Source organism: Amyelois transitella, chromosome 28 (assembly GCF_032362555.1).
Source record: "Amyelois transitella isolate CPQ chromosome 28, ilAmyTran1.1, whole genome shotgun sequence".
Taxonomy (NCBI): Eukaryota; Metazoa; Arthropoda; class Insecta; order Lepidoptera; family Pyralidae; genus Amyelois; species Amyelois transitella.
The window spans coordinates 3,157,548-3,174,488 of NC_083531.1; the positions used below are offsets into that span (position 1 = coordinate 3,157,548).

Below are 16,941 nucleotides of genomic sequence, written 5' to 3' on the forward strand. Positions count from 1 at the left end.
TATTAAATCAGTCAGACAGTTTGTAATGACCAAACACCCCTTAAACACAAGAATTACTCAGCCTCGAGTATGAGCGCGATAGCACAATGCGCATGCGCGTCATAGTAAAATATCTAATATTTGAAAAGTACTTACGGTTTTCAATTTCATATTTTTGCATATCTATTCAAATACGATGAAATTTATAATTAAAATAATAATTAATCACAGGCACCGGTTCTTACATCAACACAGGCCGGTGGTCCTAACTCAACACAGGCACCGGTTCCCAGCTCAACACAAATACCGGGTCCAAGTTCGACACAGGCACCCGTTCCAAGCTTGGAAGATACGCACATGACCGATGAACAGATAGAAGCATTCAGAAACGAAGAAGACACATATGATAATTTGTAACTATATGGAAAAGAAAGCAATATGTCTCATGTGATTTACTGTTTTTATTTTTTTTTGTACGTTATGTTTCTAATATAACCTTACGTTTTTTTTGCTACTGCCAGAACGGCAGTTGATTTTTTTGTTTTCTTTATGAATAAATAAGATAATATAAAAATATATTTGGTTTTTACATAATATGCATCACTCCAGTCTCCCGGAGGGGTAGAAAGAGACAACGGATCTCGATTTCTCGTAATCCTTACATACCTCAGTTTACATAATATTTTTCATGTATTCTCGTACTTCTTGATTCTCGTTTTGAGTACTTCTCACTTAGCCCTTTTACACAAAAAAAAACAAACACTCAAAAAAGACTGATCACATTCAAACGCAGATAACACACATAAACACAAACACACATTAACAAAAAAATAATTAGGTAGGTACTTACTTCAAACATACTGCTAGCCGCTCTTGGGTACAGATAGATCTCCTGTAGTTAGTATCTTGCTAAAATATATGCGGTTTAATTAAGTTATGTAGTTCGTAGAATATATTCCTCGGTAGTCTGTAGGACTTGGTAAAACTTTCATCATCTAACTCATTAAACAGAGTAAAAAATTCTCCATGACTGGTATGGTAATACAAGTGACTTCTTTTCCAAAACCGATGTTTTCTTTTGTTTAGGTAGTATAAAGCTATCAATTCTGCTTCTTCAGACTGTAGTTCTTCTTCAAGTAAAAGAAGATACTTTTTTTGTAATAATAGCGACATCGTCTACCTTTCGTGTCAGAATGCGTACTGAGCACTCAACGCCCCGCACCCGAGCTGAAAAACATCTCTTCTCGCACAGCACACCGCACACATCTCCGCTTTGGTGGAGTCCCGCGAGCTGAAAAACATCTCTTCTCGCACAGCACACAGCACACCGCACACATCTCTGCTTTGGTGGAGTCCCGGCCTAATCGTCTATGTTTTGACCTAATGACTATAACAAATAATATAATTATGTAATAAATTGTAACTTGTCATTTCAGGATCATGAAGACAATGAAGGCATTAATTGGACGTCAGACATAACTTTACCTGTAATAGAAAAATTTGACGAATTTATTTCGGGGATATCTCCTTCAGTATCGTTGAGCAGCGACTCCTCGGAACTGGATATTTTTGAATATTTTTGTGACAATGATTTAGTGGAAAAAATATGTTATTTTACTAACAAATATCATCAGTTCTTTGTCAGGCATAAGGATCTGAGGGTGTACGCTCGTTTACAACGGTGGCAAGATGTGACTGTTCATGACATTTATATCTTTTTAGCCCTTACGATGCTCTTTACACGGAATAAAAGGATCACAATTGAAGAACATTGGTCTGTAGACCCCCTTTTAAATAGTCCCATATTTCACAGTATTATGTACAGTGGGTTGCCAAATTAATAGGGACAGTCACATTTTTTATCATATTTTTTCTTCAGGCGCGTTTGACTGCTATTTCAAGTGGTGTAAGTGGTCCTGGAATGTATTTTTATGTTCACAGCACCTCTACAGATCAACTTGAAAGTAAATTTCAAGTGTTATGGGATTTGTTTATTTTGTAAAAATATTTTATTATCGGGAGAGACGCGCAGTCCTTCACACGTGTAAAAGTAAAATAAGTGTGAGGTTAGACTAAGTACCTATTTAATCTTCTATTATGTTAATCTTTGTACCACCTATATAATTGTGTTATTCCTTCAAATATAGTAGTATTATTCGAGCATTCACTCGTTTCATTTACCTGACTACGTCACACCCTTATATGGCGACCCTGCCTATGGAATCTTCCACCGCGCCGCGAATTTGAGACGTTACTCGTGTAATCGTTAATAAGGACAATGGAAAAGTACCAGTTCTATCTTTGTTTCGGACTAAACGCTAGTGTACACGTGAATAAAAAAATTCACAAAAATAATGGGCTCCCCACAGTCTAAAGAAGAAACCCTGGTCATCCAGAATGCTGCGGCTGGCGATAATAAAGCAACTACAGAACAAATTCGTTTTCATATGAGCACCACAAATATTATCCTGTGTGTTATCCTGTTAATTATACTGTGTGGCGTGCTGTTCTTCATATATCGACTATATAGAAAATGCCATAGAAAATGGATTGTTAAGGAGATAAATCGGGCGACTATAAGAAGATCACTTTTCCGGCGACAGTTGGAAGACCTTAACCCACCCCAAAAAATCTATTCAAAAGAAATGGTGTAAAAAATAAATAAAAATAAAAGTGCATAAATATATTTCAAAAGTGAAAATTTATTATATAAAAATAAATATTAAAAAAAAAAAAGTGAAAATAATAAAATACAATAATCTACTTAAAAAAAAAAAAAAAAAAGTATCTTAAATATATAATCAAATATCCTAATAATAATTTTATGTACGAGATATAGGTCACCGGTAAGGAATGCAGCGACTTTCCATATACGGACGGACAGATGATGCACTGTGACTGAACTTTGGACTTGATAGTGTTAATTGTAATCGCGATTATATTTTAAAGTCTATTTTTATTTATTTTTTAATGTGTTATGTTCTTTATGTGCACAGGTACAAGAATATTTTACTCTACGTTATGGTGGTAAGTGACTAATGGAAACTATTATATCATTGTATGAGGAATTAAAGAAAATTAGAGTATATTTAATTAAATTAGGAGCCAGTCGAAGAACGGAAAAAGTGTTAGTAAACAAATTAAATGAGATTAATGCAATCTATGAGAAATATGAGACGTGGCTGATAGGTTTTGAAGAAAAACTTAAGAGAAAATATTATAGTTCGGATGATATTATATTAATCAAAAATTATTGTAGTCGATTTTTAGAGTTACATGAAAATATTTTAGTGTTGTGTAATAGTGATAAGCCGAAGTCATCGTTCAACATGAATTCTTTTGATTTAAAAACGGCGTTAAATCTTTTACCTATTATGACAAATGAGGAGTCGAATACAAAACAGTTGATTGATAACATTGAATATTATAATACTTTATTGAAAGAAGATACATGTAAACAAAATTTAATTAATTTCGTATTAAAAAGTAGGCTTTCTCCTGAAGCTAAGTTAAAATTAAAATCAAAATATGAATCAGTTAATGAGTTAATTATTGATATGAGAAATGTATTATTGTGTAAGAAAGCTGCAATGGCAATACAAAATAAATTACAAAAAATTAGACAAAATGACTTGTCAATTGCTGACTATGGTAAAGAAATAACGGAACTATTTGTTGATTTAACGATAACGCAAGCTGACGGGAATGATCAATGCTATAAAATATTAAAACCTATTAATGAAAAAATGGCTGTTAAGCAATTTGCTGACGGCTTGCGTAATCGTCGACTTAGTACGATTATTTCTGCCAGGAATTATAGTTCACTTAAAGATGCTGTACAGGCAGCCCAAGATGAAGAAGTATCAATTCCTTCAACATCTGGAGAAATCATGGGTATGTACAAGAAACCATACCATAATAAATATTTCAACAATGGTTCAAATTATTATAGAAGCTGGCGTGGAGGACGTTGCCGCTATCCTGTACATAGAGGAAGAGCTCGAGGACAGCAAGCAGCTCATCTAGCTTCTCGAGGACAAGGGTCACGAGGTCAGTACACGCGAGGAAGTAGCGGAGGTCCACAGCAGAGAGGTAAATTTTTTAATTCAACTAGAGGAAATCAAGGGATGCGTAATAATCGTAATATTCATTTAATGCATGATAATGATAATAATAATTTCGAAAAATTTGAAGAGTCAGAACTTTCTTTGAATCAGTTTTTTCGTGAGGAATAGTGAAAAATTTATTTTAGCCAGTGATAGTAATTGTTATATTTCTTTACTTTCATCATCATGTAATAATTATAACAAAAAATATTTTTTAGTAGATTCTGGAGCATCAATATCGGCATGTACGTATAAACATGCTATAGAATGTAACATTCCAATCCATAAGGAGAATGTAACAATCAACGGTTTAGGTGGAAGTGTACAAGCAATAGGATACTTATTTTTACCATTAACTTTTAATAATGAAACATTCAATCATAAGTTTTTTGTTTTTCAAAATTTACCAATTAAAGGAAGTGGAATTTTAGGCCGTGATTTTTTAAATAGATGCAAAGCTCAATTAGACTTCAGTAAAAATACTTTGACATTATTTATTAATTCGAAAATTACTTTACCTTTAATAAATACATGTAATGTTATTTTTGAGATCCCAGCTAGAAGCGAGTCAATACATTTTATACATACGGACATTAATGAAGATTGTGTCATATTATCTCAAGAAATAAAACATGGTATATTTTTAGCAAGTTCCATATGTTCACCAAAAGATGGATTGATTCCTGTTAGAATACTTAATGTTACTGAAAATGATGTTCAACTCACAGAAATAAATCCAAAAATTGATAAAGTTAGTAACTATAATATTTGTGAATTTGAAAAGTCAACGACCGATTCAAATAGAGTGAAAAAACTTTTCTCATTAATGAAATTGCAACATTTAAATATTGAGGAACAAAAAACTATTGAGAACATTTGCGCTAAATATTCAGATATATTTTACCTCCCTGGTGATAAATTAAGTACTACTGATGTATACACACATACTATTTCTGTCAAACCTAATACAAATCCAATCTTTTCAAAACAATATCGTTTGCCATACTCTCAAAAGGACGAAATTAAACGCCAAATTGATAAAATGTTAGAGGAAGGGATAATTGAACCTAGCAAGAGCGATTGGTCTAGTCCAATACTGTTAGTACCTAAAAAATCAGATTCAACAGGAGACAAAAAATGGAGGCTTGTCGTAGATTATAGGAAATTTAATAATCAGATTGAAGACGATAAATTCCCACTACCAGATATTACTGAAATTCTGGACTCGTTGTCAGGTAGCATTTATTTCACACATTTAGACTTGCATCAAGGATACTATAATGTTAATTTAGATGAAAACAGTAGAAAATTTACAGCTTTCCATTCAGGACAGTATCAGATGACACGTATGCCAATGGGACTTAAAACTAGCCCAAGTTCATTTTCCAGAATGATTACATTGGCAATGGCTGGTCTAAATTATGAAAAATGTCTAATTTATTTAGATGACTTAATTGTTTTTGGCCGTAATTTAACAATTCATAATAAAAATTTACAAGATGTTTTTGAAAGATTACGTCAGGTCAATTTAAAATTGAACCCAGTAAAATGCGATTTTCTTAAAAAAGAAATTTTGTATTTAGGTCATGTGATTTCTAATGAAGGTATAATGCCGGATCCTGCAAAAATATCTGCAGTACAAAATTATCCAGTTCCTACAAATTCAGACGAAGTAAAAAGATTTGTAGCTTTCACGAATTACTATAGAAAATTCATACCAAAATTTGCAGAAATCGCATATCCTTTAAATAAATTAACTAGAAAAGGCGTACCATTTGAATGGAATACCGAAAGTCAAAACTCTTTTGAAAAACTAAAAGAACTACTAATAAGCCCACCTGTGTTACAGTATCCCGATTTTTCGGAACAAAATAAATTTATAGTACAAACTGATGCTTCAAATAATGCTATAGGAGCAATTTTATCAAACAAAAATGGACGACCAATAGCTTATGCTAGTAGGAGCTTAAATAAAGGTGAAAAGAATTATCCAGTGATAGAAAAAGAATTGCTAGCAATAGTATGGGCTGTGAAGTATTTTCGTCCATATTTATATGGACGCCCATTTAAAATACTGACAGACCATAAACCACTAGTATACTTGTTCAATATGAGAGATCCTTCGAGTAGGCTCATGAAATTTAGAATCATATTAGAGGAATATAATTTTGAAGTAGAATATGTTAAAGGTTCTGAAAATGCAGCTGCAGATGCATTGTCTAGAATCACATTAAATGATTTAAAAGAAATGCACGAAAGTGTTATTAATGTTATGACAAGAGCGGGCGCAAGAAAATTAAATAAACTAGATTCATCGGTAGATATGGATGCTTTAGACTTGAGGCCTGATCAACCAAAGGTCGTAAGTACCCATATAAGACCGAAAGAATCAGTAGAATTAAAACTTATTGATATTAAGGGACTAAAACAATTTAAAAAAGAGGGAATTATCACAAAAGAAAATAAAATATTATGCTATATTGAAAGTAAAAGAACAATTTATGTGAAATTTCTAGATTCTCAATCACAAATGACGCGAGGCGAATTTGTGAGAGATTTAGATAATTTTTGTAATTTATTAAAGTTAGAAGAAATATACATATTAAAGAGTAAAGATAATGAAATTTTTATAGAAAAATTATTAGATAAAATAAAAAACGATAAGAATAGGTCCGGACCGCGTATATGTATTTTAAGTAATGTAAAAAGAATTGAGAATAAACATGATAGAAAAATAATTTTAAATGATTTTCATCTCTTGCCTAGCAGTGGCCATGCTGGTATGAGAAGAATGTCAAACAACATAAAGAAATATTATTTCTGGCCTGGTATTGATAAAGATGTTAGAGAATTTGTAAAACGTTGCGACAGTTGTCAACGTCAAAAACATTCAATACCAAAGAAAGAACCAATGGAAATTACTAGTACAGCGCATACTGCATTTGAAAAAGTATTCTTAGATCTTGTTGGTCCTTTGGAAAGAGATAATGATAATTATTCTTATATACTAACGTGTCAATGCGAACTGACAAAATATGTAGAAGGTTATCCCTTAATTTCCAAAAAAGCTGATGAAGTAGCAAGATCGTTTGTTAATAATTTTATTCTCAGGTATGGTGTGCCAAAATGTATAGCTACAGATAGAGGGAAGGAGTTTTTATCAGAAATTTTTCAAAAGGTATGTAAATTATTAAATATTAAACAACTCAACAGCCCACCATCACGAGTCCATAGGAGCTCTGGAAGTCACTCACAAACATTTGAATGCGTTTCTACGTATTCAAACAGAGAATCACCCGGAGATGTGGAGTAAGTGGATTCCTTTTTGGTGTTTCTCTTACAATACAGGAGTTCATACTGAAACAGATTTCACCCCGTACGAGTTGGTGTTTGGTAAGAAATGTTCTCTCCCTAGTAATCTGACAAATGATGTAGAACCTCTTTATAATTATGAGAGCTATCCACATGAATTGAAATACCGTTTGCAACTTTCTCAAAAAGAGGCTAGAAATAATTTGTTAAGAAGTAAGATAAATAGAAAGTATGTGTATGACAAAAATATTAATCCTGTAAGCTATAAGGAAAATGATTTAATTTTAGTAAAAAATAATACACCTAGTAATAAATTAGATAATATATATTTAGGCCCTTATAAAGTTATTAAGGACATACCACCAAACGTAGAGATAATAAATAAGTATGGTAAAATAGACATTGTACATAAAAACCGTACAAAACCTTATTATAAAACGTAAAAAATAGATTATATTTTATCAATTTGACTGTAAAAAAAAATATATTATATAAATTCATTTTTTTTTTCAATAAGTGCGGTGATGTGAGGTTAGACTAAGTACCTATTTAATCTTCTATTATGTTAATCTTTGTACCACCTATATAATTGTGTTATTCCTTCAAATATAGTAGTATTATTCGAGCATTCACTCGTTTCATTTACCTGACTACGTCACACCCTTATAAAGTAACTAATTATTTTAAAAAGTTATTTTGTGATTTTGTGAAATTATTATTGACTGCAAGTAAGTATTACTTTATTTTTATTAAATCTTAAGTATTTTGGGGCTGATTTTAGGACGAAATTAATTAATTTTTTATTTTTACAGCTTTCACTATGGGTCGAGGGGTAGATTTGTCTCCAAGAAAAAAATCTGAGGTTAAAACCCTTCTTTTGCACACAAGTCATTCTCAGAGGAAGATAGCAGAACTGGCTGGTGTTTCTAAGTCGGTAGTAAATAAAATAAAAATAAATCTGGATCAAGATCAGCCACTTTTGCCCAAAAGAAAAGGCAAATGCGGAAGAAAACGGATTACGACACCACGGTCCGATAGGAAAATCAGGGATATGTGTTTGCAAAACAGGAAGAAAAGTGCTGGATTGTTAACCCAGATGGTACAGGAGTCTGGAATACAAGTTTCGAAGAGAACTGTACAGCGTAGGTTGGCAGAGGAAGGCCTGACCGGACATCGCCCAGCTAAAAAACCGCGACTGACAGAGGCGATGAAGAAGAAACGACTTGCTTGGGCTCGTGAACACCGTCTGATGAGTGTTGAAGACTGGAGCAAGGTCAGTTTTAATGTCAATTGATAATTTATATTAATATTATGGTATATTATCTAAAAAGATTTTCATATAAGTTATAAATATTTTTTTTCAGGTGTGTTTCTCAGACGAATCAACATTTGAGATTCTTGCCGACAAAAGCAACTTTGTCAGGCGGCGCCCAGGCGAGAAATTTCACCCTGACTGCATTGTGGAACGCGTTAAACACCCTGTTAAAATAATGGTATGGTCTGTCATAAGTGCTAAAGGGGTTGGGCGTCTCTACATTGTCCAGGGAACCATGAGACAGGACCAATACAGGCAGGTCCTAGAAACTCGCTTGTTGCCGCAACTCCGGGAATGGTTCTCAGAGGGGGAGGAATTCATGTTCATGCATGACTCAGCACCATGCCATAAAGCAAGGAGTGTAACAAAATTTTTAGCAGACCACAATATACCAGTTTTACCTTGGCCTGGCAATTCTCCAGACATGAACCCCATCGAAAACTTATGGGAAATTACCAAGGCGGAAATTGCCAAGGAAGTGATAACCACCAAGGTAAAACTGATCGAAAAATTAATAAATGTGTGGCACCACAACCCTAAAATAAAGGAAAGTGCCAAACAGTGCATAGAAAGTATGCCGAGGCGGATCGAAGCACTCATTCAGGCTAAAGGAAATGTGACAAAATATTAGCAATATCTCATTGCCATTTTCGTAATACCTGCTAATATTTTCTAATTACCCAAAGACTGTTATTTTTTTGTTTAAACTACTTGTAAGATGTGTGTCTAATATTATTAAATATAATTATAACTCAAAACAACGTTTTTAATTAGTTATGGACCAATAAAGTGTAAAAAAACAATATTTTTCGACTGTCCCTATTAATTTGGCAACCCACTGTATAGAGATAGATATTGCTCAATACTGGCAATGCTCTCATTTTCTGAAGTGCCCGTGAATGTAACTAATTTATCAAGATTATATAAAATCCAAATGATGATTGACCACGCACGACAAAAATTTCAACACACATTGGTTCCCGGAGGCAAACTATGCATTGATGAAAGCATTGTGCCTTTCAAAGGTCGTCTGGTAATTAAACAATATTTGCCAAAAAAGCGAAACAGATTTGGAATAAAACTTTTTGTTTTGTGTGATGTCACATCAGGGTTTATAATTGATTTCATTGTTTACTGTGGTTCACAAACACAAATAGAGCAGGTACCAAATTTAGGTATTACAGGATCAGTAGTCACTGAACTCGTACAAGGTTATTATGATAGTAATCGAGAGCTATATGTTGACAATTGGTATTCTAGTCCGCGACTTTTTCTTCATTTGAAACAAAGAGGCATTTGTGCATGCGGTACCGTCAAAAGTAATAGGAAACATATGCCAAAATTCAAAAAACTTAAGCGTGGAGAAATAGAAGCATTTTCATCTCCTCCTCTTTTAGCTTTAAAATGGCAGGACAAAAAAGCTGTTACCATGCTGTCTACCATGCATGATGACAAAATTGTTCCGTCAGACAATTTGGATCAATTTTCTGGTCTGCCTAAATTAAAACCGCAATGTGTAATAGATTACAGTAAAAATATGGGTTCGGTGGACACCGCTGACATGATGATGACTACCTTAAGTTGTATAAGGAAAACTAGGAAGTGGTATAAAAAATTAGGCTTCCACATCATCGATTTATTTATGCTTAATGCTTTTTATGTGTTCAGAGTCTTAAAAAATAACAAAAAACATAGTTTTGCAGATTTTCAATTAAATTTGATACGGCAACTTATTGAAAAAAATAAAAGATTTATTGCAAGTACTAGTCAAGCATTCACTTCTTCTACTCAGTCCAATCCTCCTCGCAGTCTACATATCGATGCTTTGGCACATTTTCCTGTTAAAATTCCCAGTGGCAAAAGTCAACGTTGTAAAGTATGCGCGACTAAGAATATAAGGTCACACACGCGGTATATGTGTAAAACGTGTAATGTTAATCTTTGTGTTGACACATGTGCTGTGGAATTCCATAGATAGAAGCTGTCGTCGAAATATCGATAGCTAAGTAGGTACATCACCTATCACAATTTTTTTTATTGCGTTGCTCTATTTAGTCTGTGTTCACTTTGTCCGTGTCAAACACACCGAGCACACCTCTTTTTATACGGTGCAGTGCAAGTGTTATGCGAATTGCAATCTAATATTATAAATAGACCTTGAACGTCACACTTTTGTTCAGGATTAAATTAAAATTTGATAGATAACAAAATGACATCGAAAAGTAAGTACCTTTGTGCCAAATTGATACCTGTAACCTTTGATTATTCACATCCCGTAGCCATTTTTATATAGATAGGTACTTATTTATATTTTATTGCTTTTAAGGAAAGTACGAGTATGACGAGTCTCAATGTAGCCAATCAATTTTGAATGCAACTAACGATAGTCAAGACGAAATGAATGTTGAAGATTTAGGAGATCTAAGTTTGCCTTCGTCGATAGCACAATCTCAATTTTGTTTTTATGCACCACATGACAGTGGCTTACGGAGTACAGATAGTACCCCCGATTTATTCGTATCAAGGGGTACACAAACTCTAACAAAAACATTAAGTGTAGGCACACAATACGAATCAATCAGCACTGACCTAATTTCAAAAACAGCAAAAATATTAGCCGAAAAACATTTCGGTACTAATGTGACTCAAACGAACAAATTTATAGAAACGTACACACAGTTTGTGACATCTATAATACGTCGGATAAAAACAGACAACGAATAATTATGTACCTACTACTACTTGTTACCCTTGCTTGTTACTGATTGTCATTTTTTTTTGTTTTTAGCTTATGACTGCGTAATTTTAATTACAGTTGTTGTAATTCACGAGTGCCTTTGCGTGTAGGTTTCGTGTATGTACACATCACGTAGGTACCTACAAATTGCGCTACGTGTGTGCCTAACGAAACGAACAGGTTGCGCGCGGACCTCATTCATAGGTAGGTACAAAACAGTTCAACACACAATCAAATGAAAAGTGCGCTCGTGAATTGCAACTACTATACCTACTTATTATACCTAAATACGTAAATCATTGCATTTGATCTAATAGGTAATCAAAATTTATTAGGTATTTTATAGATGCTGAGGAATAAGTGTTAATTAATGTGATGTTAAGAATTAATAATGGTAAGCAAAAAAAAACAATTGTGATTCAGAGATTTATTATAGTTTGATTTATAAAAGGTAAGGAAAGAGTCGAAGAATAAGAGATTATTTTGATGTAAGCAATTAGAATTTAGATACTAAGATTAAACAATTATTGTGATACAAAGATTAGCCATTGCTATTGTAAGTAGATTTATAAGAAAAGAAAAGAAGTACCTGGTAGATTAATAAGAATTATTGTGACGTAAACAATTTGAATTTAGTAAGGTTAAACAATTAGTAACTTACTTGTTAGCTTAACGATGAACGATTGTGATACATAGAAAGTGATTAATAAGAGATTTTTTTTATGTAAACAATTAGAATTTAGATAGTAAGATTTAAACAATTATTGTGATACAAAAATTTTGCCATTGCTTTTGTAGGTAGATTTATAAGAAAAGAAAAAGTACCTAGTCGATTAATAAGAGATTATTGTGATGTAAACAATTCGAATTTAGTAAGGTTTAAACAATTGTAATACGTAGAATTAGTAACTGGTATATGTAAACATTTACTTGTTAGCTTAAGGTGGAAGCTCCGATGTAGCCCGCGAAATTCAAATTTTTATGTGTTTTTTGTAATTTACTTATCAGTGACAAGTTGTAACTTGATCAAAATACGATTTGCGACAATAACAAGTATAACTTTAAACATAAGAATTATTAAAACGGTCGCTCCATTCGCTCTCACAAAGAATTAGTCAAAATAAGTTAGATTTCGGAAATTTTACTAATTTTCACTTAGAGATAAGCTTTCACCTTAAAGATGAATGATTGTGATACAAGAAGGCTGACTTTAAATAAAAACATAAAAAACTTTTTGACTTTTTTTTATCGATACAACGATTACTCCTCCTTATTTATTGTAGGTATTATTTTATCGATTTGTAGCGGCGCGCTAGGGGCACGACAATTGATATTTAGCCAAGCGCTTAAAAGGTTAAGCAATCTTTCAATTCAAATGTTTTGAAACAGATGAGGCGTCGAAAATCGCGACAAGAAAATGTTGATGAAGAATTAATTTAGTGCCTCAAATCATGAGAAACAAAACCTATCAGCGGCCCTATGCTACAGGAAGTGTCAATTTACTTGGCGATTCCAGTCTGCGCTTTAAAAGCCAAGTGAATGGAGAAATGGGAGGATTTAAAGCAAGTCTTCCCAGCTTTATATAGACAAATTCGTTTTAATTTAAACGTTGTACGTACCTCAGTACCTTTGGACTATTTGCCAAAAGTGGTGCAACGATAACTGCATCAAGAAATCGCCTTACTTGATAACATTTAGAAAAGTAAATTTTATTGGGCAGCAACACAAAAACTGCCTTTTTTTCATAAATAATTAAAAAAAGAAACTTTATGTTTAAATACTATTTCTACTATTAGTACTTCTCAATAAAGATAACCAATACTTGTTACGGTTTTCACTCAAAATTTTACTAAATCAATACAAGTATCAATACTTGACCAGGTTATATAGTATCGATACCTCCATGGTATCGTTTCATCCCTGGGTCTGGCGAGAGTTGCACGCAGACCATCAACACCCATACCATTTTAGCCGCACGCAGGAATTAACTCCAGCTGATTTTGGACCGCACGTGTCTTTGTGTTACTGGAATCGACGTCAGGTTAAGATCTAATCGAAATTAACCTCTCAAGTGCTGTGGACAGATGAAGCTTCCTTCACAAGAGCTGGAATTACGAGGGCGACACTAAAAGTTTTTAGAACTGGCTATTTGTTATTTATATAATAAAAAAATGAATTTAAAAAATGGAACTCTTTAGCAATAATAATGAGTAAAAATTTCATTCAATTGTCATTATTTTTGCAATTTGGCGGCAAAGTAAAAATAATTCGTGCCAAAAATATGAATTTAACGCGAGAAAATTTTCGTGCAATGATTTTTTTACTTTCGAAAAAGTTACAATAGACTTCGATTGGCCTTTCATAATGAAGCCCGATCTCGTGCCACTGTTTACAACTGGTTCAATGAATTTAAGCGTGGTCGGTCTAATCTCACTGATGATCTGCGTGAGGAACGGCCTTCTACGACGACGACTGAAGAAAACATCAGAGTTGTGCGGCGTATGATAGAGGCTGACAAAAGAGTTACCTATCAGCAGATTCGGACAAGTCTAGGCATTGGTATAAGCCAAATCCATAAAATCCTCCATGAACATTTAGAGGTCAGGAAGCTTTGTGCCCGGTGGATACCCCATAATTTGACTGAGGCCCAAAAACTCCGTCGTGTTAATTGGTGCCGTGATATGATTGAAAAATTTTACGGAGGTGACTCAAATGCCGTATTAGACATACTTAGGCCTCTTCCTGACTTGGCGGTGCAGTTTCGTTTCGGTATACCGCATCGGTACCGAAAGCTTACCGACCGCCTATATTTGAATGCACGCGTCCTAATTGGCGCGGGCTGCGCGGAAGCGGGGGCGGAAGTTTGCGGCATACCGCGTCGCGGGTCGGACAGCCAGTAAAAGCCTGCATGCCGAGCGCACACCGCGTGTATTTGGTAAACAAAATGGCGGCGGATAGAACCACGTGTATTACTTTGGTGACCGAAGTGGAAAAATATCCACTTTTATACAACTATAAGTTACCTGAGTATTGAAGAAAGGATCCGACAGAAAAAGTGTGGGCAGAAATTGCTTATAAAATAAAATTGACTGGTGAGTAGGTAATTCATTTATTGTAATTAAATACAATGATTGTACTGCCATGGAAGTGCTACTCTAGGTAAAACAAAGTAGTTAGTCAAATATTTTCGTACAGTTGGTCCTGTTGATCTGGCGTTGACGGAAATTTCATCACTTTTAATGTTAAAAGATAAATTTTGAGTACTTTCATAATCTATGGACTCAGTGGCAGAATATTGTACTCCATCTCGTAATCGTATAAAATTATGGAGTACAGCTACAATGAAAATGAAGATTCAGTTAGGCCCTAAACAAACAGTTTTTTCTTATGATGAAGAGAAAGAGTTATGCAATTATATATTAGATATGGAGAGCAGGCTTTACGGGCTAACTACAAAAGATCTTAGAGGCTTAGTCTACAGACTAGCAATTAAAAATAATAAACCACATCCATTTAATGATTTAAAAAAAGAAGCTGGTAAAGACTGGGTACAAAGCTTTTTAAAGAGGAATCCCGAATTGTCTATAAGACAACCTGAAAGCACCTCAGCTGCGCGTGCTGCCGGATTCAACAAACAGGCCGTTGATAAGTTTTTCACTTTCTTAGGAAATGTTTATGATGAACATCAATTGACACCTGACAGAATCTATAATTGTGACGAAACAGGAATTTCCGTTGTGCCCATGACGAAGTCAAAAGTAATAGCTAAAAAAGGTCGAAAGCAAGTTGGGGCCATAACTTCCGCAGACAGAGGTACGACCATCACAGTCGAAATATGTTTTAGTGCCAGTGGCCAATATATGCCACCCATGATGGTATTTCCTAGAAAAAGGATGGATCCGCAGCTTATACTAAATGCTGCATCTGGAGCTTGAGGAGTTTGCAGTGATTCTGGCTGGATGACAGCAGAGTTATTTCTGGAATGGTTTAAAAAGTTTATCGAGTTTAGTGGAGCCACAGTCGAACGACCTGTTCTGGTGCTGTTGGATGGGCACAGTACCCATACTCAAAATATTGATCTCATAAATGAAGCTCGATCACACGGAGTCACCATTTTATGTTTCCCCCCACATACAACTCACCGCCTTCAGGTCGCTGATGTTGCTTACATGAGACCCTTAAGCACATATTATGATCAACAAATAACAGTTTGGCTTCGCAGCAATCCAGGAATGGTCGTCACAGTTCAACAAATTGCTGAAATTTTTGGGAAAGCTTTCATACGGGCGTCTTCTATGTCAACGGCTGTAAATGGGTTTAAAAAATGTGGAATTTGGTCATATGATTCATCAGTTTTCTCAGAAAATGACTTTGCTGCCTCTTTGACGACGAATATTCCGCAGATCGAGAGAGAGCCGACTACTGAAGTAACAACTGTAACTACAACGACTGAAACTCCAACATCTAATACCGCATTAACAGCTGCAGCAGCACCGTTATTTAATTCCCAGATTAAATAACGGTGCTGCTGAAGACTGATTACCAAAGATGATTATTGAAATAAAAAAGATAATAAAGACACGAAAAATGTTAGTTTTATTGAGATTCAAACGTAAAGGGACACTTTTTTGAAAAGATATAATAAAACTAATATTATAGAAGAATGCTCAGTTTTTGATTTTCTAAAAACTTTCAGTTTAACCCTCGTACCAACATCCACAACGAACATTATTGGTCGTATACCAATCCACATGTTTTTACGCGGTCATCTTTCCAGCACCAGTGGCGGATAAATGTGTGGGCTAAAATAGTCGGAGATGTTGTCGTTGGGCTATATTTTCTGCCTTACAGTCTGAACAGCGGAAATTATTTAAATTTCCTAGAAAATGACTTGAATTAGGAATTGAAGGTTAATGCCAGTAAGAAACGAGTACGTTGATCTCATGATGGAAAACAACCTAATATTCCAACATGATGGCGCTCCAGCTCACTTATCTCGTTATGTGCGCAGCCACCTCAATGCCCTGTTCCCGCAATGGATTGGACGAGGAGGACGTATCGCATGGCCTCTGCGTTGCCCAGATCACACACCGCTTGACTTTTTTTTGTAGGGATACATTAAAAATAAGGTGGCATATATGCGTCGGATTTATTTATTACGCACTAGGGTGGAGCGAAAAAACTTTTTTTTTATATTTGTTTTGGAATACCTGTAAAAAGTTGATGTTATTGCTCACAAATATACACACAAAATTTTATTTGCCACATGATAAATTTAGAGGTGCCCCCGACGTCCTGAAAACACTGGTCAACACTGGTTTTGCCACACGAACTTTGATAGCTAATTTTGTTTTATCAGTCTACCCTCATTATTAAATCACAGCTGTGATATGTCTATTAGCCTCATATTTGTTGTGATACGGTAATACTCATAACTAGTACTACGGCAGTAAATTAACAAAAACGCTTACAAGTAAATCCTTATAAAAATA

General features: G+C 34.4%; 1 protein-coding gene across 1 annotated transcript; it reads left to right on the plus strand.

Moving 5' to 3' along the window:
- The first annotated feature begins 2,877 nt into the window (after nucleotides 1-2,877).
- On the plus strand, nucleotides 2,878-5,240 carry LOC132903604 (uncharacterized). Its single transcript, XM_060952270.1, has one exon. It carries the CDS (start codon nucleotides 3,018-3,020, stop codon nucleotides 4,212-4,214), a length of 1,197 nt encoding a protein of 398 aa, XP_060808253.1. The 5' UTR covers nucleotides 2,878-3,017; the 3' UTR covers nucleotides 4,215-5,240.
- The last annotated feature ends 11,701 nt before the right edge of the window (nucleotides 5,241-16,941 follow it).